Source organism: Dermochelys coriacea, chromosome 14, assembly GCF_009764565.3.
Source record: "Dermochelys coriacea isolate rDerCor1 chromosome 14, rDerCor1.pri.v4, whole genome shotgun sequence".
In the NCBI taxonomy this organism is placed as follows: domain Eukaryota; kingdom Metazoa; phylum Chordata; order Testudines; family Dermochelyidae; genus Dermochelys; species Dermochelys coriacea.
The window spans coordinates 19,590,845-19,617,373 of NC_050081.1; the positions used below are offsets into that span (position 1 = coordinate 19,590,845).

General features: G+C 39.2%; 1 protein-coding gene across 6 annotated transcripts in view; it reads left to right on the plus strand.

Moving 5' to 3' along the window:
- The window catches only part of LOC119843220, a 51,327-nt gene that overhangs the window by 16,735 nt on the left and 8,063 nt on the right, over positions 1–26,529 (plus strand). Inside the window, exons 9-12 of one of the 6 annotated variants that reach the window (XR_006275723.1) lie at positions 193–315; positions 781–1,385; positions 5,069–5,173; positions 14,300–17,302. Coding sequence is in view for 2 of the 6 variants with exons in the window: in XM_043497431.1 (XP_043353366.1) it covers positions 5,043–5,173; positions 15,320–15,380; positions 16,570–16,917 (540 nt within the window). In the remaining 4 variants the exon portion in view is untranslated. Of the gene's footprint in view, positions 1–192; positions 1,386–2,981; positions 5,238–14,299; positions 17,303–26,529 lie in introns of those variants that run through there. The other 5 variants (XR_006275725.1, XR_006275724.1, XM_043497431.1 and 2 more) reach the window with 5 other exon arrangements.

A 26,529-nucleotide genomic window follows, 5' to 3' on the forward strand; every position in this document is an offset into this window, starting at 1 on the left:
GAAACTTCAGAATGTGCACAAAAGAGGTGCTGGTCTTCCCATTATCTATAGATTTTAGAACTTTTAATGATATTTATAGAATTTAGAATTTTAATGATATTTCAAAGTTAAATGTATTCCTTCAGAATGCTTGAAGAGAATAAATGTAGACGTAAGCAATATTAATTAATTATGTATATTTCTGTGATACAGGTATGACAATGATGACCAGTTGTCTAAAGAATCTACTTGTTCTGGACCCGAAGATGTGAGAATCATAACTGTGAAAGAAGAGCGGGATTTGCCTGATGGCTGTTCAACAGAGACCGATGACACGTTAGTGACGCTGTTATTTTTGCATGTTTTATATCTGAATATATTATTTTGCAGCAGTTTATTATCACTTTTAATCTTGCTTATTAGAAACCCATACCATTCATGCTCTTATCCCTTGTTTAAAAACAACTTGAATGTTTTTGGATGGTCCAGATGAGGGGAAAACCTGAAGTATGTTGTGGGAAAGTTGAAAACCTCAAGGGGCACACACAGCAAACCTGCATCTCTGTTTGCTGCCTTCCATAATTGTATGTAAAGCTCACTGGTATAACAAGAAAATATAGTGTCTCAGGTATTTTACAGTGAAATTGTCAGTAAATTTTGATACTTGTAGCAGAATGCAGCCTGCAGACTAATGCGGTTTTTGTGCGTGCAGTTACCTTTGCTCAAAAGACAAATGTTTCATTGTTGCCTGTTTTGGAATGATATTACATACAAAGTGACATGTTAACCTATCTAAAATAGTGCCGTGTTCCTCGAGGCAACAACACCATCAGTCGACTCTACTGATTTCTTTTACTGCAATACCAACAGTAACTGAGGCATTCACAGTTGAGATCAAAGGAGCCTCAAATAGGTATGCTTGTCCATTACTCTTTCTTTAGGTTTCAATTATCCACAACAGTGTTACTGAATAGTTTAATTTGGTCCATATTTTAGTTATCTAACTTTCTTTAAAAATGTATTTTTAATGTGTGCAGGGGACACTGAGAGCCTAGGACATTACAATGGCATTGCATGGTGTGTCCAAAGCCCCCGCTAATATGGTGAAGTACGTAAGGCATGAAGCATGTGTTTGCATGAATCTTATTTTCCACTATTCTTTTTTGTAACTTTGTTAACTTTTCCTACTTTGCTTTTGACAGATTAACAAACTAGAGTTTCTGAAAGTGATTCCTCTTGTGATTCAGAAGAATGTTGTTTGGAAAAACGGAGCAAATTACAAAATCGATGAAGCGGATAAATTCAAGTACATTCAAGCTGGCATCTTATTCTGGCAACAGAACTTAAATTTGGTTTAGAAAGCAGCAAGGATCTGAGATTGACTTTGTGAGACTGATATATCATGGGTAAGTGAAACTTTCTATGGAATACTTGTTTTATGGCCTTTTAGTATGTCAGAAATATTGCGTAAATTGGTTGATCATTATTAAAATTTCCTTATGGTCTAGTATTAGATAGGTATACAATACTTTGGAACAGTCTTATAATCTTCATCTATATGGAGATGAATGTATGAATTAATATTACTCCAGTGCTTTGAAATGGAAAATGCTGGACAAATGATTGTTAATAAACAGGCCAGGTCACTAGGCATATGCATGCTCCAATAAATGTTAGCTATGTTTAGGAACTAGGAGAGTTGGAAATATAAGTGAAGTCTCTCATTTATGGAACAAGAAGCATTTTAGATAATTACAAACTACCTAAGAATATTTATTTAATTGGATCATGGCTGAACATGGATTTTCTTTTTTTTTCTTTTTTTTCTTTTTTTTTTTTTTTTTTTTTTTTTTTCAGAAAAATACTACCGTTGTATCTTAGGTACATACATGGCCTCCTTATTTTAGTATCTGATCGCCTAACAATCTTTAATATATGTTTTCTCACAACATGCCTGTGAGGTGGGCAGTACTGTGATCCCATATTACGGATGCATGAAACTGAGAGCACGGGGAGACCAAATGAGTTGCCCAGAGAAACACAGTACATCTGTGGTAGAACAGGGGGTTGAACCTATATCTCCCAAGTCTGAGGCTAGCATCCTCACCAATAAAGCAGTGATATCTTAGATGGATATGAGAGCTATTAAAATATTTCTCTGTCAGCCTCATAGAGGAGAATTGTGTTCATCTTTTGAAAAATGTGGTGAAGAAGAATATTGGCATTGGCAATCTTTTCCCTGGTTTTAAAGGTCTGAGAATGTACTTCCTAGTGAAGGGTGGGGTAGGCAGGCAAGTATTTCCTGCTTCTCTGGGATTGTAATGCCCTGTTGAGTTTCCTGTCAGTCTTTGAAAATGTAGGATATATTTTCATTATGTGCAGGTATGAGAGTGGGGTAACAATAATGTAAAACAGTATCCATATAGTAAGTTCTTATTGTGGGTGCTTAACTACACCATAATACAAGTTTATTTAGCAGTATTATAGCAGTTTGTCTTCCAAGCACTCTAACTAGTTAGTGTTCAAGTAGTTTGCTTACAAAATTATCTTTCGGAGATCTCGGGGGTAGCTCTGCAGGTCATAGGCCTTCTCAGCAACTTTAATGATTTTTGGAATCCCATCCATCTGACTTGATTTTAGCTTTTGGGGTAGGGTCTGAGTAATTGGGGACTATTTTGGAGGAAGGACACTATGTGAGGGTGTCCGTCAGCAGAAACATTAGGGTTTAAAAGTGCTTGTCAGGCAAAGAAGCTGTTGGTCATTAATGGTAGCAAGGCTTCTGCTAGTGGAGGCTGAGAAAAATTAAAGCAGGAATAAGGAAAAAGAGGTTCCAGTGTCTGAAAGGCTGATTTGAACAATAATGCATTACAGTGCTGCAGCTGAAGGGAAGCAGTTAAACATTTCCCCCTGGGTTGCTGGTTCTTTTCTAGCATCTGATCACTCTCAATCTTAGGATTTTGGAATGCCAGCCATGTGACGACACTGGTTGCTTTCAAATCCATCTTTATAGCTCAATTACATTGAGTATAGGGCTATCCCAGCAAGTTTTAAAAAGCCATTTATTCTTCCTATTTGACATTTCTTCTCGAAGAGAGGAAGAAGATGGCCCTCCTGAGATGAAAGGACTGGTTTTTCTGGGTCTTAATCCTGGAACGTAATGTTAGGCGGCTCTATACATCCATACCAAATACCTTTTGTCCTCATGTTCTACAGGATTTTTTTTTTTTTTTTTTTGCCTGAGCAGTATTACAAATTGACAATCAGTTTGTTCAGTAATCCTGTTCCCACCAGTATCACAGTTATTGGGTTGCTGCTTTGGGTAACATCAAATCTGTGAGATAAACTGGTGATGCTCATTGGTACTGCTCACAGAGTAACATACTAATACTAAACTATGTTTCTGGGTCTAGTTGTTCCTGTCCATGCTGAAGTGGTTCTGGCAACAACTATTTAAATGGTTATTCCTAGACAATTTCCCTGACAGTTATGGATTTTTTTTTTTCTGAGAACCACTCTATATAGAACCCTCCTTCCCCAAGTAGTTTGTCTTTTTTTTGGAGGGCTGGGAGATTTCTGTCCAGCTTGTTCAGTTAAATGTAGTGACCACCACAATGTTTAAACAAAGTTCAGATCTTGGCAAACCATCCAGTAGCCTACTAAGCTGGAGACTTAGTCCCCAACAGTGTGTGGGGGGGGGGAATGCAGTTTCCGTGAAGTTCCAGTTATATTACAGCTTCATGAGGTTAAAATCTTTAGAATAAACACTCTGTTAAGATGAATGGAAATGATTCATATCACTCTTAGGGACATATTACACCCATTCTCTGCAGCTATAGAGGACTCTCTTTGGCTCTGCCTACACTGAGGATTTTCTGAAATTCTCCCATCCTTCTCTGGTCAGTGTTAAATGATGTGATTAAAAATGCTTATTGCCAATCTGGAGTGTGGTGGGAGAATTCTAAGAATCCTCAAAGTAAATAAGATCCACTAGTGGAAACAGTGTAGTTCAACCTCACTGGGGATGGGACAAGATTTTGGGGAGCCTGTATGGGACATGAGGACCTCTTGGAACAGTAGGTATTTGGATAAAGTGCTGATGGATCTAGTTGGCAGTGCATCACTTCTGTTCTCACAGTATGGCAAATGATGTGGAGGAGGCTATTCTGTGGCTGAACTAACATCCACATGGTATCTCTGCTGCTGTACAGTGGCCTTGGGAATATGAGGGAAAAGAATGACTCTGTCAGCCCTACAGAAATTCCCAATATTGGACCTGGCTACTCTGGCTGAGTGCAGAGCTAGGATTTGAACTGAAGTCAGTTCACACCTCTCATTGTTTTGGATAGATTCAGTAAGACAACATAGCACTGGTTCAGATATGGAGGGGTATCTTTGCAACCATAAAGGGTAGAAACTTTTTTTAAAAAGGCTTAAATTATGGAGAAAACTGATAAGATGCCACAGTCACCAGGAAAGTTTTCTGCTCATCACTGGCAAGTGGGTTATTTTTCAAGCCCTGGCAGTCTTTGCTAGCACGCTTTCAGCTGAAGTACAGTCAGTACCAAACACAGAAATTACTACCTGAAGTAAAATGAGCCCTGATGTATTCAGCTTCCTTTTTTTCAGGCTACTTTGTTCATATTTTGCCTTGGAAAATGTTTGTAAATTGTATCTTCTATCACAATTTTATTACTATCATTTTTAAGTGAATGTGTAACTATTTTTGTCCTTAGAAAAATAAGATGGGGTATTTTAGTGTAAAATATCACAGTCATTGAGTTATTTTGATTGGAACAATATATGTTAAACTGTATCGAACCATAGTGAGAAGAAATATTGTGAAAGTGTAGAATACCAGTATGGTAAAAAGTATGTATTGCACATGCAAAAATGCATATGAATCCTTATCAATGTAAATAGTTTCACGTAATCCAAAAATAATTGGAAACAAATAGTTCATGTAAAATTCCACTGAGAAGTACTTGTCTTAATATAACTTTTATGTGAAAATAAAACCATATTTGTTGTTTAGGTTTCTGAAGGCCACAAAAAAAAGCAAGTTAATGATCATTGTCACATTACTTTTCAGGCTGGCCAACAAGAAGAATATCAAGCATTTACATAATGGTGCTGAGACATTTTTGATCTCTTCTGGTTTTGCTGTGAGGATCTTATTTATTATGGAGACCTTATTGTAAGTTGTAGTATAAAATTCCATGTTAATTGTCGAGCAACAAATTAAAATTCATTAACTGAAACTTCATTGTGGTATGTTAACATTTAATAAAGAGTGTGGAGTGGACTGTTTCATTATGGGAGTCCATAGTGAAAACTGCATCAATGTCAGACATGGTTCTTTGATGGGAAAGAGAAACAGCAAACTACACCAACATTAGTAGAATAACTTCTGATCAGCTTGACAATGATGGCTTATTTTCTATAATCTTTGAACATTTTATTCACATTCAAATATGTGGTTGAAATGTTCAAATGACATTCTAGAAGTGGTGGTAGTACGATCTGATCATGTTTTCTTCCCTGTAATTTTTTTCCCTAAAGTCCTCCTCCTTATGGAGCAGGTTCAATACATGTCTGGATTTTCTGCAGAGAGGTTGTGCACTGAATGATGAGTTTTGATAGCTAGTGATGACATGCATGTGACAAATACATGCTTTGATAAATTTCAGTGTTAATTATTTTGATTGCTCATGTATTAGTTTTCATTTTATTAAAACCAAAATAGTGCTTTTTTAATCTTTGATTACTTATATTTCAGTTACAAAGGCTATATCAGCATTGAATGTCGCAATAATTATTAAAGCTCAATAGAGTAGTAGTGATTCTGTATATAATTGTGAGTTTGTGTGAAGTTACTAAATATGAATAATCTTGGAAAGTTTTCATCTGACAATAGTGAACTAGTATGTGTGTATGTTCAATATGTGCTTATAAAATGGCTTTGATAAAACTGTGAGCCTAATTGGCCAAAGAGAATGAAGTCATATAATCTTCCATCTAACACACTCATGGGGATTTAGGTGTTGATCCTGCATCCTTCAAGTCAATCAGAGCTTTTCCATTGACTGGAATGAGACCAGGATCAAGGCCTTGGAGACAAACTCTTCCAACTAGACCATTACATAAAATATGCAAATTTTAAAAGGCACTTCAGTTCAGCTGTTGTTTCAAAGCAAATGCTACTCCTTTTTCTTTAACTCTTCTTTTGCTGGCTTTGAAGTACAGTAACATTGAGGAAATTCTGTGTCTTGACAATAGTTATTTTGAATTATTCAATAAATGTAACATGGGCCACCAACTTGTTGAAATAAAACAGAAAGTGGTGGAATTTGTTGGAAACTTCCTATTGAGAAGGAATGTTTAACACTTTATATTATGACAGGTTTCAGAGTAGCAGCCGTGTTAGTCTGTATTCGCAAAAAGAAAAGGAGTACTTATGGCACCTTAGAGACTAAGCAATTTATTTGAGCATAAGCTTTCGTGAGCTAAAGCTCACTTCATTGTATGTATCCGATGAAGTGAGCTGTAGCTCACGAAAGCTTATGCTCAAATAAATTTTTTTAGTCTGTAAAGTGCCACAAGTACATCCGCTCTTTCCATACCTTATCCATTATAAATACATAGTTGAAATATTTATACCGTTAAACTTATTATGGAAATAGACTGAAAATCACATAGACATTAAATCTTCAGTGTCAAGTTTAAGCAAAATAATGGCTGTTCAGCTGATGGACAGTATCTGAATATAGTATGGTCCATGCACTGTACCTCACTGGTGAATTTTTTTTACATTTCTATTATAGAATATACACTTGGAGTTGAAGGGAATCATGAAGGAAAGAGTAGATATTGCTTCATCTTTTCTTTTGGGCTGTTAAAATATACTGTGATTATCTCTAGAAGTTGATACACAGTTGAATACTTTAAGTGGCAGGTTTTGGAGGGTAGAATACTGTACAGTAATTTGGCCCAGTGCATCAAGTAGAACAGTAAACTAGAGTACGTTTAAGTATGAGGGGGAAAAAAAAAATCTTATATGGCTGTAAAAGTTAGTTCTGCTGTTGTGCTACCAGTATATTAAGTAGAAAAGATTCATGGGCAAATGGCCATTTGAGCCAACATCTAATTAGTCTTCCAGCAACATTAAATGTAGATATATGGCTACAGAGAGCTTGTGAAAGGGTGGCAGTTTTATCCACTGCTTAGGTATTAGTTTACAGTTGAAGTACCTAAGTAATGGATAAAACTGCCACCTTTTCACAGGATAGATCATCAGAATTTTTTCTAAGCTAAACACATTTGAAGTGTTCCATTTCAGATGAATAATTATTTAGCTACAGGGCATAGACATCACCAGCATGATTTTAACCAGGAAAAAAATGGTTTGCTGTAGAACATTGGTTTTTTTGAATGCAGCATTACTGTTGCAGTTGCTTTCTATGTAGCCATAGGTCTTCTAATTCCTTTATTGGAATTCAGAAAGAGCTACTGAATCTTTGAAATGTAAGTGTTCTAGCTGTATTTAAACTGGGATACATTTGGAAACCTCCTTCTAAATGCAAGCATACTTACCGCTCATTTACATGGGAATTTAAGTACAAAAATACAGATTTTCATAACTGCTAAATTTGGAAGTTGTGTTCTTTCTCCTGTTTGCATTGGCAAATAATTTTTTTCTTGTTTTAAAATCATAAAAACTGTTGATATGAAATGGACTACTTCAAATATGTTTAGTTTAGAAATAATCCTGATAATCTGTCCTGTATTTTTTGAGATTTTCATTTTTAGTTAATTATTATAAAACTTTAATGAGAACAGGTTTCTTTTTAATAGCTCTTGCCCTTTATTTAAAGTGTGGAATAATCAGCCCTGTAACATCACAACTGATGTCTGTGTAGCATGGGAGTAGTTTTCTTTTCTTTTCCCAACTTAAAATAAACATGTTTGGATGTCTACGTTGTAGTTCTTGTGAGGAATAAGCAGTGGGAGCAGATATACCTTGGAGAAATGCAGGCCTATTCCTTTATATACAGTAAAAAATAAAGAAAATAGGGTAATTAAAGTTGGTTTTAAAATAGAATATATATCCATTTTTTGTGAGACATTAACAATTCTGTTTCTATTATAAATGCCTGTGCTCAGGATTTATCATGCAGTCATAAATCAACAAGGGAAAACTGGTCACACGTTACTTAGGATATATAATGGGGACATAGAAGTCTTTGGTTCTAGTTTCAGCTCTTCCACAGACTTGCTGGGTGATTTTTGTGGAAGTCTATTTTCTCTCTATGCTTCCATTTCTTCATCAGTGCAATGGGAAGAATACCTACCATACAGGAATTGTGAGGTTCAAGTGTGTTTTGAACCTTAGAAGGAAGTCACATTAGTACAAAGTATTTAGTAAATAAGGCTGAGCTCTAACCATGATTGTTGTAGAAGTGGGATCCAAGATTTTCCAAAGGTTACTAGTGATTGCTTTGCTTTTTTCTCCTGTACCTAGCTCAAGATACCTTAAAAGAGCCCCTTTAAAGTGTGTCAAGCTGAGCACAGAAAATCGCAAGTCACTTCTGAAAATCTTGATCAATGATTTTTATGTTCTAAATGTATCCTTGATGGGCCCTTCAGGATTTTAGTTATGAATGGCTATATATAACAACGCTTTAAAACAAATTTCCTTGCAAAGTTCGTCCATGGACTGCATGGAAGAGAACTGGTGGTTAGAGACAGCACTGCAGCTGTGCAATAAACCAGTTTACTTAATCTCAGTGAGCTCTTTAAATTCTACAGAGCTTTCTTTGCATGCAGGAATTATGTAAAAGTTAATGTTAAGCAGGAAGTAGAGAGGAGGGAAAGGCTGCAGGGGGTGTTTTTGCAGGGGCGGGGTGGGGGGTGATTGGTGTTGAGTATAGTGGAGAGTTGGCATAGTAGGAAGTTTTGGACAGGGAGGGCTATGATTGGTGGCACCAGAGGAGAAGCAGTTGTGTGTGAGGGGCATGGAAGGAGCAGGACTATATGCGGGATCATTCTTTGCGGTCAGTGGGGTTTCAGTTTGGTGGTGGGGGAAATGAAGTAGAAGAGGAACTGCAATCTGAATATTTTTATGGTTTGTCCTAAGCCATAGTTACTTTCTTATTCCGCTTCCTCTCCCTGTTCCAGAAACTGCTGTCCCATCCCCTCCACTCTTTAACAGAACTCCAGTTCTCCCTCACCACAATGACACCCAGAGTCCATGGTGAGTGGACATATGTGTGGAATTCACCTGGGGTGTTGAGAAATAGACTAGGCAACTTCTAGGAGTGAAAGTAGCTGGTGGATCTAAGCAGTTGTCATTTCATTTCTTTTCAAATGTAATTTACCTTATATTGAATAAGAATAATAACTTTGGATGTAAAATTTAAAAACTGCTCTGTGTGTGATATCAAAATGTTTGCGAGATAATTTTGGAGTTTGTGGTGATGCTGGTTCTGTAGTAACAAGGCTCAAGTGTTTATATTGAAATACTTTCTTTACCAAAGTTACTAAATCTTTGACCAAGAAGTATTATGGAAAATTCACTTGTCCTCTGAAGTTGTTTATATATGGAACTAAATCAGTAATTAATATATGAAATGCAGCTGTTTTAATCCTGCTTTATGTGCAATAGTCAATGAAATGATAGGCTTGTTTATTTGTGTATACACACACTCCAATTTCTTTTATTTTGGAAAGCTGGAATAGTTTTACAAATAATAAGATGCAGCATGTGCACTCATCTTGCTTTACTATATTCTTTTCTCTTTGCCCTTTTCACAACTACTGTAACAAAGTTTTTAAAAAAAGACATAACTTGTCAGTATAGGAGTAATTTTTTCTTTTATTTTTCCCAACTTACAATAAACATGTTTGGATGTCTGCATTGTGCAGATATAAAAAAAAATAGTGGATTTACTTTTTTGCATGTGCACAACAAACTACCTGCACAAGTATATGTAACAAATGTTTTATGAATTTTCAGTTACATACTGCAAGGACATTAATTTTTCAGGCATTTAGGGAGAGCAAGGGCTGCACTGGGTGGGGCTTGAATACTATGTCTGTTTTTAAGACATCTTATTTTGTTTGTTTTTAAGTATATTTGATGCATTGATTAGTGCACATTTATATCACTGGAAAACTGTGTAGGAGCTCATAGAGCATGGGGTTGCATACCTATCTCCATATTTATATGGATTTGGAAATATTAATGATATAGTGAAAGTTGATTTCTCCTTACATTATTTCATCACATTCTAACCATAAGTGGAACCTTGCATGCAGGATCCTCTGTCAGGACAAAACTCTTTCTAGGTAGTTTAAGGAGAAACTGGCCAAGGCATTTTTGAGGCATGGGTGTTCTGACTACTTGAAATTTCTTTATTTTTCCCCTTTATAGCTCAAAACCATTAGAATATCAGAGGAAATTTCAAAAAGGGGGAAGCACTTCTAATTTTTGGGTGGATGGAGGAGCTAACTATTTTGGGGCTGGACTGTAGATTGCCCCTTATGCAGCTGTGCAGTGTGGTTGGAAGCATAAGGTACTTCTTCCCCCTTGCACTTCCTGCATGGGTAGGATAGAGTTGCAGCTCCTATGCCTGTGGAGGTGCAGGTGCTATTGCTAAGTGGCTCCTGCCTAGGACAAGCTCCCCCTCAAAAAAGGGGGAGGAGTAGGGAAGATCATGGCTTTGCAGCCATCCACGCTGGCTAACTTTGATGTCAAGCCTTTATGGGAGAGGGGAAAGAGGGAAAAACAGGAGTGTGACACACCACTTAGTGGGGTGTCATAGATTTCTCTCCCTCTAATACACCCACAGAGGTTTAGGAGAATGCTTTACAATGCTGTGGCAACACAAGGCTGTGGCTGAATGCCACCATTGAGCCCTTATTTAAAGAGTGAGGGAGTCCAGCTTGATTTAGGTGGCGTTCTTATCTGGTACATATAATGCAAGCATTATATGTTAATAAACGTGCATGGAGCTGATGCAAACTACAAAATATGTGCATAGATCCAATGCATCTATTGTATTGTCGATGCTGGGTGTATGCATGTATAGCTCAGTGGTTTGAGCATTGGCCTGCTAAACCCAGGGTTGTGAGTTCAATCCTTGAGGGGGCCATTTAGGGATCTGGGGCAAAAATTGGGGATTGGCCCTGCTTTGAGCAGGGGGTTGGACTAGATGATCTCCTGAGGTCCCTTCCAACCCTGATAGTCTATGATTCTATGATTCTAAAAATGTGCGTAATGCTGCATGTAACTTTATGCTTGAACCTCAGACAGCTGCAATGCTAATAGTAGGAACTATAAATCCACAAAAATAAGCTTTGATAAGGTAGGCAGAATATATCCCACCAAATGGTACTTAATTAACCTACTAAAATATTAATATATCCACAGATTTATGCTGGAAGAGCTAAAAATCCTGCCTATTGAAATCCATATGAATGCCTTATACATGAGCAATTCCAAATGAAAATGTAGGATTGTTATCTTACCACATCCTGAGACTTTTGATATTGTATTGACACTTTAATAGTTTATGACAACTGTGGATGTATGCAGCTTTAATTTTGTACATGAGTAGCTCAGTAAATTACTCGTTGCTTGTGAACAATGAAGTATAGCTTAGTTCAAGTTAGCTGCAGTAGCAGCAACATGTAAGCTTTTCAGAACAGGGACTTCTCTTCAGGTTTGTGTAGAAAGCACTTAATACATAGTGGTTGGTGCTGTAATCCATATAACTAATTTTTCAGGCTATTTATACAGTAGTCTGTAGTTGAAAATATACTGGATTTAAGACGGTACCATGGGAAATTTTGTGTGCTCTTCTTACAAGACTGAAAAGAAGTACAACTGACCTATCAAAGCATTCAGAGTATTAAATAGTGATAATCTGGTGTATCACAGACACTCTATGTGAGGATCATGTACTTCTATTTAAGATGCATCTACAAAAACCACAAGCTTGAATCTTAATACAAATTCCAGGGACATTCTTAGAATAGTGTAGATTTAAGATATCTAGAGTTGGCAAACTTCTTAAAATCCTTAGTTACACTTTCAAGATTCACTAGGACCAAATCCCCTCAGGATTTGTCAAACTGAGATACAAATATCAAACTTGCATGTGCCACAAATGGCAGGGGCCTAGAGTGCTGGTCATCGGGGATAGAGCAAAGGTGGTTTGGATGACTCCAGCTGTGCATTTCCAGATTTTCAGACTTCTTATAATTAACCTTAACTCGTTGTTTCTTGGCATTACACATTTTTTTTTAATTCAATAGTGGTCTCCAAATTGTTTTCCTCTTAATTTTCTGTAATTTTTCTTTTTAAACCGTAACTCCAGTTTAGGATTTTTTTGTCTTTTGGATTTTTTGGTTCTGTGGAAATATATATTCAGAAAATCCCAAAGTACACTCTTCTGATCTTAATTGCTATTGCATACGTGCACAGTATTTCTATAAGCTTCTATTACATGTAGCATATGCGCTGTAATTATGTAAGCTATTGTCTATTAAGGTAAGATTTTAAATTATGAATATTTAACATTGTCTAGATAATGCTTTTTTGTAGTTAAAAAAAACCCTTAGCTATTCCAGTCTAAGACAGTTAACTCCAAACCTTTCAGTCATTCACAAAAACAATTGGAAGCTTAGGTAACTTTTGTATTGTTGTGGTCCTTTAGATTAGGGGTTCTCAAACTTCATTGCACCGCGACCACCTTCTGACAACGAAAATTACGACATGATCCCAGGAGCAGAACCAAAACTTGAGCCCACTTGAGTCCCGCCGCCCTTGGGGTTGGGGAGGGTCAAAGCCAAAGCTCAAGAGCTTTGGCTTTAGCCCTGGGTGGTGGGGCTCAGGCTTCGGCTTTGGCCCCAACAAGTCTAACACCAGCCCTGGCGACCACATTAAAACAGGGTCATGACCCACAGTTTGAGAACCGCTGCTTTAGATAAATACATGCGCTAACTTTCAGTGATCAATTAAAAATAGTAGTAGAAACTTAGTACTATTAAGGATCCAATTTTAAAATGACAAACTTCAGGAAATAAAAAAATAAGGCTGCCTTTTTTGAGCATTATGAGTAAAAGATGTAATGTTGACAGCTTGTATTAACCAGGTTGCATAGGGCATTCAGCAAAGAAATATCTTATCTAACTTTTTTTGTAATTCCTTTATCTCTGCCTCTTGAAATCCTTTGGCAGTTATTCATTCATTAAAGACACTTTAGATCGTTCTGCATCATGAATTGTACAGGATCTGTGGTATCAATTACGTTAATGAACGGTTTGTTTTAGTGTCTTGATTAAACTGGGAAGTGAGAGCTCTTGGAAAGAAGTTAAGTTAATGAACACGTTGTGCTCAATGACCCTTTCTCTTCTTTGCCTCGCACCCTTCCCTGGAAGAAAAAGCCTGGTTAGTGATGCAATTCAGTGGATGTTTTGGGGTTTAAGTCGACTTTAACTTCAGCTTTCCTGAACCCCTTTTAAGGTTGGAATATCAATTAGATACATATTATTTAAAGAGGTAGGATGATTTCCAAAATGCAAGCACCCCACCCCAATTTAGAAATGACACATTTTGTTCTAAAATATCTTTTTTCATTGTAAAAACATCAAAAAAGAGTTACAGCAGTGTTAACATTCCATATCAGGAGTTGGGCAACTTGGACAACATCATCATCCAGGATGATGTTTATTGATAAATGCACTCCCATTGCATAGTCCATCAACTCTGATATCAGCTCCTTTCCTGTGAATCAGAAGGGAACTGAAACTGACTAAAATCCTGCTTTCCAAATGTCTGAATGTAAGATTTTTACCAACTTCAGACCCCTGCTGGCTCTGAAACATAGAGCCAGCAGTGATAAATGGTGTAGGATGTATCTGTGATTCTGGTACATATTGGGTTTTGTTTGTGTTGCTTATTAAAGCTGTAGCTCAGGAGAAGTTATTGCACCTCCTGGTTTGGAGTAATAGTCTGCCTTTCTTGTAAGAGAAATTAGTCTCAAAAATGTAGAATTTTGGGGGGTGATTTTTTTTTTTTTTTTAGTATTAGATTTTTGAGTCTGTCAACACTGATGGGCTTCTGATATTTTGTGTATAATAGATATACAGCATATAGAATATGATATGTATGTCTAAGCTTCAGAAAAATAAAGAGTTATGAAAATCCTAAAGCAAAAATGGAATGTATAAATGTAGCCAAGAAATGAGTCCTGGGTAAAAACTATGGTAAGCATGCTCTTATGATTTTATCTCTTTGCTTTTTGTTTAATCAAAACAGAGCATGAATGAAAGAGAGTAAGCATGCACAAGTCTTGCACCAGCATGCACAAGACCTTATATGGTATGTCTACACTGCAACGTAAGCCCCTGCTCAAGCCGAACTCCCCCTTGCGTCTGTACTACAATTGTGCTAACCCAGGGTTCAAACCCAGGGTCCCAGGACCCTGCAGGGCTAGAGGGTCCAAGTTAAAGTCAATCTAAGATCCAGGGTCCCAGCCCTATTGCTTTGCAGCATAGATGCAGCCCCACTTTACTAAGGTCCTGGGAGTCTGCCAGAAGTATCCCACAATTCCATGGGACAATTTCCTTAGTCCTCTCTTAGTTCCAACAATCTGCAACCCACTTTATTGAAAATGGAAGCCATACCCCTTGGTGAATGGCAGCAACACAGATAATCGTAAACCCATTCTCTTCTGATCACCAGACTGAAAGCACAGTATCAGAGAACCTCCTGGGTTTGCAATGGAAAGTAAGCCATCAAGCTTTTTTCAAAGTGAGCTGCTTCATGGTCATGGGAGGACAGCCAAATTTTGGTGAATTTCTGATGTGAAGCAAGTAAAACTGTGGACTTCAGCAGAAGCACCAAAAATGACCACACATACTAGCAGATAGCTAAAAAGTTGGCAGGTCTGGAGATTGTCCGGACAGGTGATCAGTGCAGGGAGCATATTAAGAAGCCGAAGAGCAAGTAGCAGAAGACCAGGGATAAGAACCACACCTCGGGCAACTGGTCAACAACATGCCCACTTTATGATGACTTTTACAAGGTTTTGGGCACTGTACCCAACACAGACCCAACTGTATTTCATGAAGATCTGGTCAGCGAGGTTGTACCCTCTTGGTCCCTGAATTCAGCATGGGGACTGATGGGAGCCAGCACTAGGCTCCCAGTAAGGAGCATGAAGTTCCCTTTTAATGAAATCATTCCTAGAGCAGGCTGCGGATCAGGATCAATAACAAATTCTTGGTCCCTACTTAGAAGAACTGTTTGGTTTCCCCCCCCCCCCCCACCCTCAAGGAACAGCTCGCTGCCGAGTCTGCAGAAAACCTGGTGGAGAGAGAAGCCACCCCAGAGCCCAGTAAGTGTATGACCGAAATTTACAGTTTATTATTACAGTAATGGGAGGGATTTCTGCTGTAAGAAGCAATGCAAAAATGATGAGCCCCAGCTAGCAGTGTGCGGCCACCAATGGCAGATTGTATCACAGTGCCTTGGTGTCACCACTTCCCCCACTAAGTGGAGTTCAAAATGGCAACTTGGAATTTCAAACATTCATAAACGGTTGTTATTTTAACTGTTAAGTCACAGATGTTTGCTAGGGTCATTCATATTTTCCTTTCAGTAATAAATTTGTCACTGTATTATCATTCCTCTGGGGTCCCTGGAGCAGCCTGTCAACAGTGAACTGAGTGTGTTGTATTTGGGAAACAGCATTCTATTTCCAAATTTAGTTCATTTCAGTTAGAGGTAATCCATGCAGTCTGTGGATCACAAAATCATTTCTCCAAAGTATGAGTGGGGTGTCAGTTTTTTCCCCCAGAACTATGCCAGGTGATGGGTGGAGGAAAGCTGCAGATTTCAGAATGTTCGTGTTTAGCAATAATAGAGTAAACCACATGTGAGCTAACACAGCGTCATGTTAATTCCCTCATGGCTTATGACCCAATCTTGGCTGCTGATAGCTGCAAACTTTTCCTGAAGCAGGACTCCAGATAGTCAATCACATTGCAGGGAAGGGGGTATTTTCTAGGCCCCTCCCTCTGTATAGCTGACTAGTCCGCTCCACTAACAGATTTGCTGTTTGGTCACTATATGTTTGAATACTTCAGCTGCATAAACTGCAGGTTTCCCTCCAGCCGCTTGGAGTAACATCTCCCTCTGCCAATAGGGTACCACAAGAACAGTTGTCTTTCGCAATATAGAAGGCCTGAAATGACAGAAAAAGCCTTTTGCAGCAAAGGCACTATAGACACCAGCCCTCCATCCCCCATGGAAATTAGGAAAATTTTATGAAACACAAAAAAGGGTTATAATTTTAAACTTACCATTGTTTCTGCACTTCTATGATTGTGATTAACAAGGCTGTATCCAGAGAGAGTCTGAGGACTGAAGCATCCCCTTTACATTATATGTTGGTTCACTTTAGAAATGTTACATTTTGTCCTTGAGATTCCACAAAAATTAATTCTGTGCTCTAGCTTAGACAGTTATCCTCTTTCATGTCCTATTTCAGGACCCTCAACCTATGTACCCCCGCTCTTCTTCAGGAACTTGATCCCTGGCTCAACGTACCTTCATGTTTCAAAAGGAATTGTTTTCATGATGAAGTTATGGTTGATGTTCTTGAGAGGGCAGACCAGCAAGTCCAGTACCAGAAGAAGAGTGACAAAAGACTGGAACTATGGCATGATGACAGGCAGGAGGACAGGCTGAGGTTTGCTGTTCAGGTGGAGGACAGGTTTCAACTAGGGAGCAGGCAGTTGCAAAGCAGTGCCTGGCATAGGAAGGCTAAGGGAGGAGGACAGAGCTCAACAGAGAGAACTATTTCAGCAACTCCTGTCCATAATGGCTGCAAGAGTACCCTCTCCAGGTGCCTCTCCAACTCCATGGCATGATGTTCCTGCAACATACCCTCAGTCCAGCAGTAACTTAGATAATTTTGTTTTGGGGTGGCCTATGCATTCAGGACTCATGAATGGCTGGGCAACTAAAACCTGTGCAGCCTTCCTTCATCAATCCCCCCCTGCCACCTTCAACCCCTGTCTGGTGGAAATATCCCCCCCTCACCACCACCACAGAGTGAGGGGAAAATGTAAAGAAGGAACAGGAGAATATTGGGCCAGGGAACATGTAGCGATAGGGGGATTATGTCATGTATTAACTATTTCCTGCCCTTTTGGATGTGTGGTTTTGTAATGGCAGCTGGCCTGCCCAACGCTGTGTGAACGTTTTACTATTTTAGAACATGTTTACAAATAAAGCCTGTTATATTTTCGAGAACATTTATTGATACTGCATTGCATCATAGAATTATGGCTTGAGAAAGTAAAGCTAAAAAATGTTAAAGAAAAATTAATAGGTTTGCTTACCAGTGCTTCTTTTATTTAGATAAGATACATCAATTCACATTTCAATTAACTGGCTGTACACCCATTCTGGTCTCTCCCCTCCCCCCCGAAGTTCATTATTCATCATGTCATTCAGACTTACATTGCATGTCAATCCAGCCTACACCCCTTCTCCCCCCTCCCCCCCCCAAGAAAGTAATAAGCCACTTTTTCCCCACAAGCACATTCTTATAGGTACTATTCCTCCTCTTCCTTAGGGCCATGCAGGCTCATAAGCCTTCCTTCATCAATCCCCCCCTGCCACCTTCAACCCCATGTGAGAACACAGCATCTGTGACTTCTGGTGCCCGGTGCAACTAGCTCCCACAGTGGCAGCTGTACTTTCTGGATGAGGGTACTGATCCAGTATCCCCTTGCTATTAGAGGCCCAATCAGGGGGAAATAGCTCACCTCTGGCTTTGCAAAGGCTGTGAAGACCACAACAAGGGACAATAATTGACAGCATTGATGACACTGGCATTCAAATGACTTTGTAGACACCTCCAATGTGATTTTTAATCTGCCAGAAAAACATTCAACAACCATTCTACATGTGCTGAGCGTGTAATTAAACCTTTGCCAGGGTCTCTGAAATGGTTTCAAATGCCAAGGCAAAAGGGAGTATGTGGGGGTCCTCCAGAATAGCAATGGGGAAAGCAATATCATTTATGTCAATGTCATTTCATGGGAATAATGTCTGAGTGTGGCCATGAATGCAGACTCTCAAGTGGCAAGAAACTCTGGCATCTCAAACTTTTCCAGTACAAACAACGCTGACGTTCAGAAATCTGCCTCTATAGTCCACTAGTGCCTGCATAACTAATGAGGACCCTTTGCAGTTTAGGTACTCATGTGCTCCTTGAGGAGGGTAAACTATGGGAACATGAGTCGCATCAATGGCCCCAGCACAATTAAGAAACCCCATTCTCCCAAAGTCAGCAATTACCTATGGAATATCTTTAATGCAAGCCACCTTGGGGTAAGCCTCTCAATTGTCTCAGCCACTACTTTACTCACAGTCAACTTTCCAACCCTAAACTGGTTGGCAACGAACTTGTAGCAGTCTGGGATAGCCAGCTTCCAGATGGTTATAGCAATCCGCTTCTGGATCGGCAAGGCTGCCCTCGGATGTCTCTCTTCATATTTGGAGGGTTGGGGGGGGGTGAGCTGTTCACAAAGCTCCAGAAATGAAGCTTTCTTCATGCGAAAGTTCTGGACTCATTGCTGGTCCTCCCAGGTCTGCATGATAACATTGTCCCACCAGGCTGTGCTTGTGGCCCTGTGCCAGAAGCAGCAGTCTACGTAGGAGGCATCAGTGGCTATACCAGTTATGCTGATTAGCATCTGCCAGTGCAAATCTGCGATGCCAGGGTATTCTGCTTCCTCCTGCCGCTCCCTCAGGAAATCTGTAAGATACCTTTGGTGGGACAGAAAACACCGTTGAAACTGGCACCTCGTGAATGTGCTGTCAGTTATGCAGGAGTGAAAGTGGAAGCAAGAGGAGTTTGTCAAAAGGTGCCTCCTCCATGTTGCTGGGTCTACTAACTGGGAGCGCACAGACCAAAATGACTGTTCAGCAGGTTGTATTGTCGGGCTGCTCAAACTATTGCTCACCCTGCACATTGCAGGAAAAGTTTTCCCACAGTGCATCATGGCCCTAGGGCTAGAGTGGACACATTTCAGGAGTGCACTAGGAACTCTGGTATATGTTTACTTTGACTTGGCTCTGTGCACTGAAGTGTGGATGCTAGATCCTTAGGTTCAAGCATGGATTAGAGAAGTCTTTAATGTAGGGTTAAAACACAATGTAGATGCTCAGGCTCAGGGTTCCCTAACACAGGTCAGTCGACTGGAGTCCCACTAACCTTGGGATTACAATGCAGTGTAGACATGTCTTTAGTGATGTGTTAAGGTCATACCTTGTGAAACACAAAGATGACTGACTTAAAATGTTTCTGAGACGGTGTTTTCCCAGGAAGTACTCTGGTTTCTGTTGATACAAGATCTCAATACCTAGGGATCCCTATTTTGACCATTAGCTTTCCCACCTTTAAAGCTCTCTGCCACAACCAAGATCCTAGCTGAGAACTGGACAAGATTCAACCATGTATTTCTTGATCTGGTTGTTAAACCCATATAAATGCAGGATGGAAAGTGATTTATTGTTTTCTTTCATGTGGCAACTTGAAAAGCAACATAAAAGGTTGACATTCAAGTTTGTCATCCGCTCTGTGGCTTGTAGTGACATGGTGTGAACCAAAGTTGTCCCTCCAGAGAAGGATCTTAGAGGACAGCAGTTGACTAGGTGTTCTATAGTTCGGATGTCTTCTCCACATTCACATATTGGTTTATCCTTCTTCTAGTTGTATAGTAGATATTTGCATCACCTGTGTGAGGTTCCGACATGGTTCACTGTGATCCATATCTTAGATGGCACGGTGAAGCCAAATTGTTGGTCTGTAATATGCATAATCTGTTCTTGATCCTGCTGTCTTCTCACAGCCTTGGCCAGTTGTCTTTTGATGACAGTCCCAAGTTTTAAGAGCTTTGGCTGCTACTCAGACAGGGTTCCTGGACTTAACACAGCATCTTCAGGTGGGTTGTGGGGGGCAAGTTTAGAAATCTTCATAAATGGGCAAATCTGGATTTGTTTATTACATTATCATAGTGTTGTATTATTGCTGCTCCTCTTTGGAGGGATGATGGGAGATATGTGCAATGTCTTGAGACTGTTGTTGACTTCAGCACTCCTGTGACAATTCCCATAGCAATGAACAATTGCATGTCAACAAGTTTCTTATATACATTCTGTTCATACTAGTGTGCAGTATTTAGCTACTGAGAAGACAAGGGCCAAGATGGCTGTCTGTAAAGTGTGAGCATCTGCTTCCCTGTTGGTCCCAGCTAATTTGTAGATTTTATCATCCTTAGCCTTTATTCTGGCAGTGGTCTTTGTCAGATGTTGTATGTGAGGCTACGATCCAGAACCACTCCAAGATATTTCAGGAAATCCTTGTGCCTAAATTTAATTTAGCAGAAAGTGACATTTAGGTGCTTCTTTGTATGGTGGTTGCTCAGATGGAATGCGGAGACAGTTATTTTTTTGAAGGTTTGGTCAGTCTCCATAATCAATAATACCCCCCAGTTTTTTCAGAGCTTCTGTGATGCATTTTGCTTGGGTAAAAGTGCTCACTTGGATGATGAATGTGAGATCATCCGCTGTCCAAAAATGTGTGTCTGGGTCAGTGCCATATTGCTGATACAAATATTAAAGAGTGATGGTGCCAAGATAAATATCTGTGGGAACCTGTTCTTAGTAGACAGGGTCTGCTAGTCTGTTTCATTAGTGTACAGAAATCTTTGGTGACATGACTTTCAGTGCACACAGTGTTGTTCTGCATACACTATTTTGACAATTTCTAAGCAGGCCATCTCGCCAAACCATTTTGCATGCTGAGGATAGGGCCACAAAGGTCACTGTTCATTTTGAGCTCACTTTGATAGCCAGGTTCCATGTAGGTTGTCAGTGTGATTACCTGATTGCAGGTGCTTTGTCCCAGGCTAAATCTGGATTACTCTGTAAGGTTGTAGTCCTCAAAGATGGTTTTAAGTCTCTGGAGTAAGTGTCTTTCCAAGATATTGTATGTTATGCATAGTAATAATATTAGCCAGTAGATTTTCAGAATGCAGGCTTCTGTCTCTGGTTTCTGGATGGCAGTGAGCTTTGCTCGCTTCCATACCATTTGGCCAAGGCCATGCTTGTTGGTAAATAAGGGTGTCAGCCAGTCATGGCTATGCTTATCTAGGCTTTTCAGAAATTCTGGGAAGATACTGTCTGGGCCTGCAGTCTTGCATAGATTGTTGAGAGTTACGACCTTATCCACTTCTTTTCTAGTTAATGGCTTTGATGGATTCAGTGTTGTTGGGCAGGGAGCGATGAAGCTCTTTCTTCATTTTACTTTTGTGATGATTTATTTGAGCCGTGGAATTCTGGGTGGCAGTCATATGTGGCACTCTGCTTTGTGGAGGATTAGGAACACCAAGTTTACAGAGAAGCCTCCAGATTTTCCTATTTGAGTGGGTAAAATCTAGGCTCTGTGAGGCTTTTGCCCATCTGTCTCATCTAGTGGAATTAAGTGATTTCAGGAGAATGGTTGTAGTGGTGGGGTTACCCATTGTCCTGCACTCCTTTAGGAGTGTATCACTGTCTGTTAACCAGCAGGAAGTGTAGGTTTTCCTGTGGTCATGGGAGATATTCCTTTTTGTGGCTACTTTAAGGAAGTGAACCTGTTGTAGTTGGCTACATTTGCAGGTATTTGGTGAACCACTTGTTCTGTGTAGTTGTTCCTATTAGCCTTCCTGAGGTTCCAGTGTGGCTTCGGTAGTGATGTGATTAGGGGGACTTGGGAGACCAATATGTATGGCTTATTATCTCTCCATACTGCTTGTTCTTCAAATGATGTTTTTTTCCAAAAAGAGCAAAGCTGCCCCCAATAAATCATGAGAAGCATTCTTCTAGGGAAATTATAATGTTCTGTTTTATGCCATATGTGTTTGTATACCATATTCATCACTGTAGTTTCTGAGAGCCTTCCAGTAGTACAGTAAACAATGTAACTAGTATCTGTTACATCGTTTGTTTTCTCATCCTCTCCCTGGGGAGGGAGAAGCCTGCGCAGCAGAGTGCCTTGTTCTGGTAATATCTTTTCTCAGTATAAATGTACTGTTGCTGTGTGAGTGTTAAAGACAGCAAGGTCAAAGAAATGCACCTTGCACTTAGATGGAAAGTGGTGAAGTTTGTGATGCTGGTCCTGAGTTCCAGGGGAGTTCATTGCACAGTCTCGGTCCCTACTTTAGGAGAAAGTTCTGGTCCTACACAAATAAGCTTTACACTTCTTGTTGAAAGTTCCATTGTGCCAGAAGAGCACAGTTGTCGACTGTAATCTTTATCCTAGAGCTTTAGGTGATCTTTTAGATATTCAGGACACAGGTCATGGAATGGTTTGATTTGTAGTTATAGCTTGAGACAAAATAAATGCATTGGGTGGATCTTACTTATCCCTGGTCACTTTGCTTTATTGCATTTACACCAAGGATGAATTTGGTCTGCTTTGACAAAGTTTATGTTGGATAAATCTGTAAAATCTCGCCTGTGTCTGACTGTGGGGAAAGAAAATCTTTCTCCAAAGAAGAACATTTAAATGTTGAACAACAAAAGCTTTCAAAATCCTAACACAACTGCTACAAGAGATCTAGTCAGCATTATGGGGGAACTACACAGTCATAGAGCCATTTGAGGGAGCATTACTGCAATGTGCTCTACCTTGGGTTATGTTAGAAGACCACTTGGAAGATTCAGCTAGTATAAAATGCAGCACTCCACCATCTTGGTAGTATGTATTAGCATGAAAAATCACCTGTGCTTCGTGAACTGCACTGATTTCCTTTTGTGGTGAATTGTTAGTGTAGATTTTGTGGTGTTCACTGCCATCTTGTTCCAGAAAGTGTTCTGATGGTGTTGCAGAAATGTTTGTATTTACAAATGTTAGTAGTGAACACTGACTTATTTTGATTTTGAGTTTCTGCACTTGGAACAGGAAAAACAGTATTTTAGGTTCTGCAGCTAGCACTTCAACCTTCATTTTTGCTTCTTCAAAATTTCTTATTTCTTGAGTCAGAAAATGTTAGTTTCTGTTTTACGCAGCTTAATTATCCCGGTTGCTATAATTGTGACACTGTATTCTCAAATGGAAAACTTGAAAAAGTTTTTTAGTAGCAAGATTTCAGCTCAGGATTTGCACAGATATCTTTTGCCATTAACCAACAAGCCCATACCAAACCACACGTACAAATATAACTAAGAAGCTTGTATACATTGCAGCTATCTTTTCTGCTATTGTACTCCACTCTTAGAAATGCCTTTTTAAATTAAGGTTTCCACTCCACCTTCATTTTCCACAGATTACACACAGTGATGAGGATTTTCATTATGCGAACTCAGATTGTTGTGCTTAGCAAAATGGGCACTTTTCTTCTAACATATATGTATGTTACTGGGAAACTGCATTGAGGAAGATTATTTATTTAATTAAATGACAACTTATTAGAAAGTGAAGCACCTCTAAAAATCAAACTTAAGTGAATTGTTCTATATTTTTCTTCTGTCAGTTTAATCTTGCTCCAGAAGGGCAGTTCCTGTTTGCAGGGGACTAGCAAGCAGGGCAGTTGCCTCGGGCCCCATGAAGCTACATTGGTCAGGCTTCAGCTTCAGTCCCGGGTGGCAGGGCTCAGGGATCTGGGCTTCAGCACCATCCAGCGGGGCTTCAGCTTTCTGCCCTGGGCCCCAGCGAGTCTCATGCTGGTCCTGCTTGGAGGCCCCCCTGAAACCTGCTTGAGTCACCCTAGGAGGCCCCAGATCCCTGGTTGAGAACCACTGCCATACTTATTTTTGTTTCGGTGTTCTGTTTTTTTCATGAGACTTTTAGGGTGATTATGACATGTGACATTGGTGAAAATGATAGAAATGTTATATTGCCTGCTTTATGTTTTGGAATTTAACATTCTTCCCCATTTGCAATTGGGGTAAATTGTACGACATTTTTGTCATAGTATGCTTATAAAATATTTCAGTACGAGTGCTTCTGTGATTGTTCTTAATTTCCAATTTTTTTCTCTTGCTGATGATTCTGGTGCCACTCTTTAATGTCCTCAAACAGAATTCTGAGTGGAGTACTTAATTGTGACAAACTAAGTATATTAATGTGCCCATGAAACACTGAACGGCTCCTGCATTTTGAAGTCTTTGCAGTTGTCCAATTTTCTCTACCTTTCTGGATCTGGTTGAAATCCTTTGTCACTAAGTATATGTGTGTCCTGCATAACTAATCTCATTCAAATCAATTTGGCATGTGTTCCTTTTGATTTTGTTAAGGCTTTTTCCTTTGGCTTGCTTCCGATCACTCTGTAGTCTTTTACTGTGTTCTTGTTTTCTTCCAAAATCACATCATCAGTATGACAGGTTTCAGAGTAGCAGCCGTGTTAGTCTGTATTCGCAAAAAGAAAAGGAGTACTTGTGGCACCTTAGAGACTAACCAATTTATTAGAGCATAAGCTTTCGTGAGCTACAGCTCACTTCATCGGATGCATCCGATGCATCACGAAATCTTATGCTCTAATAAATTGGTTAGTCTCTAAGGTGCCACAAGTACTCCTTTTCTTCTATCATCAGTATGTTTACCCTGCCCAGATCTTTAGAAATCTGGGACATGTAGCTTTGGTGTACCACAGGTGCATTCAATCCCAAATGGAAGTTTCTTAAATGCACACCTTCTAAAAAGAAAGTTGAAGATGCAGAGTTTTGCACATTTTCTATCTAGTTGGACTTGTCTTAACCTTTGTCATGCATTCCGAACTTTTAGACGTGATCTTCCTTCAACTGTTCCCATGGTATATATAGCGCTCTGTTTGGCTTTATTCAGAAGTTTTGAATCATTATAGGAATGTAAGAATTGTCATACTGGAACAGACCCAAGGTCCATCCAGTCCATTATCCTGTCTCTGACAGTGGTCAGTACCAGATGCGTCAGAGGAAGGGATAAGAACTTGCAATAGATAGATATGGGATAATTTCTCTTTCCCCACCTCCTGAAAAGCACTCATCCAGGACTCTAATAGTTACTGTATATTTGTAATTGCTGTAGTATCTAGGAGCCCTAGTCATGGACCATGACTCCATTATGCTAGCTAGGCACCATACAAATACAGAAAATGATAGTTCCTGCCCCAAAGAGCTTACAGTCTAGAGACTGGCTTAAGCTATCTCGTAGAATTTATTGAAATTTAGTTATGATAACACCAGTAATTCTTGATATCCACATAACTATCAAGTCCTTTCTTGAGTCTTTAATTCTTGGCCTAAACAACTTCCTGTGGCAATGATTAATTACATGTTGTGTGAAAAAGTATTTCCTTTGATTGGTTCTTAATTTCCCACTTTTTAATTTCATTGAATGTCTCCTTTATCCTGGGCTATGTGACAGAGAGGAAAAAAAGCTCCAGATCTACCTTCTCCATGCCATTCATTATTTTATATACTTGTGTCATGTGCCCTCTTACTAATTTCCTTTTTAAGACAAACAATCCCAATCTTTTCAATCTCTTCATGGACTTTTCTCATGCCTTTGATAATTCTTGTGTTCCTCCTTGATATCCCTTTAGTTCTGCAATATCCTTTTTGAACTGGGGTGACCAGTTCTGCACATGGTATTAAAGAAGAGTCTGCACCATTGATTTTAAAATAAAGACATTATAGTACTTTGTATTATTCACAATCGCGATTCTTATGTATACTAGCATCTTGTTAGTTCAATACACAACTGTTGTTGAAATTTTTTTTTGTAATTGAGCTATCTACAGTGATGCCCTGATCTCCGTCTAGAGTTGATACAGTTAATCTAGAACCCTATATGATGTATGAATAGTTCCCTCCAATGTGCATTACTTCGTATTTATTGACACTGAATTTCATTTGCCATCATGGTGCCCATTTACCTAGCTTGTTTAGGTCTCTCTGAAATTCCTCACAGTCATCTCTGGTCCTGAGTAACCTGAATAACTTTTGTCATCTGCAAATTTTGCTACCTCATTACTCTCTCTACTTTCTAGGTCATGTAATTTGTCTTTTTATTATGGGGTCCATGTTGTCTGAATCTGCTCAATAACATTGAATTTTACTATCTGGTTATGTTCAGGTTTTTATCTTCTATTACTTGGTGCTGCAGACACTTTATGTGATGTATGTATTATAGGCAGCACGTTGGGACCTCTATCACTGTGATGTTTTACATCCTTAATGCATCCCAGTCCATTAAACACTTCATCACAGAATTTGAGAACATGTTTTGCATCCTGCTGAGTAGATAAGCTATACACATATTTGCTCATCTGCGTTTGTAGAATACTGTCCAACCCAAGCACATATGGAACTTCCTGTTGAACTATTTTAAACTCCCTGAGTGATAGCTGTCCTTACACAGACATACTGGTGTAGTGTTACCACTTGGGATAATTTTTGTACCTGTCATATGAAAAATGTTTGGCTTTTTAAGAATTATAATATTG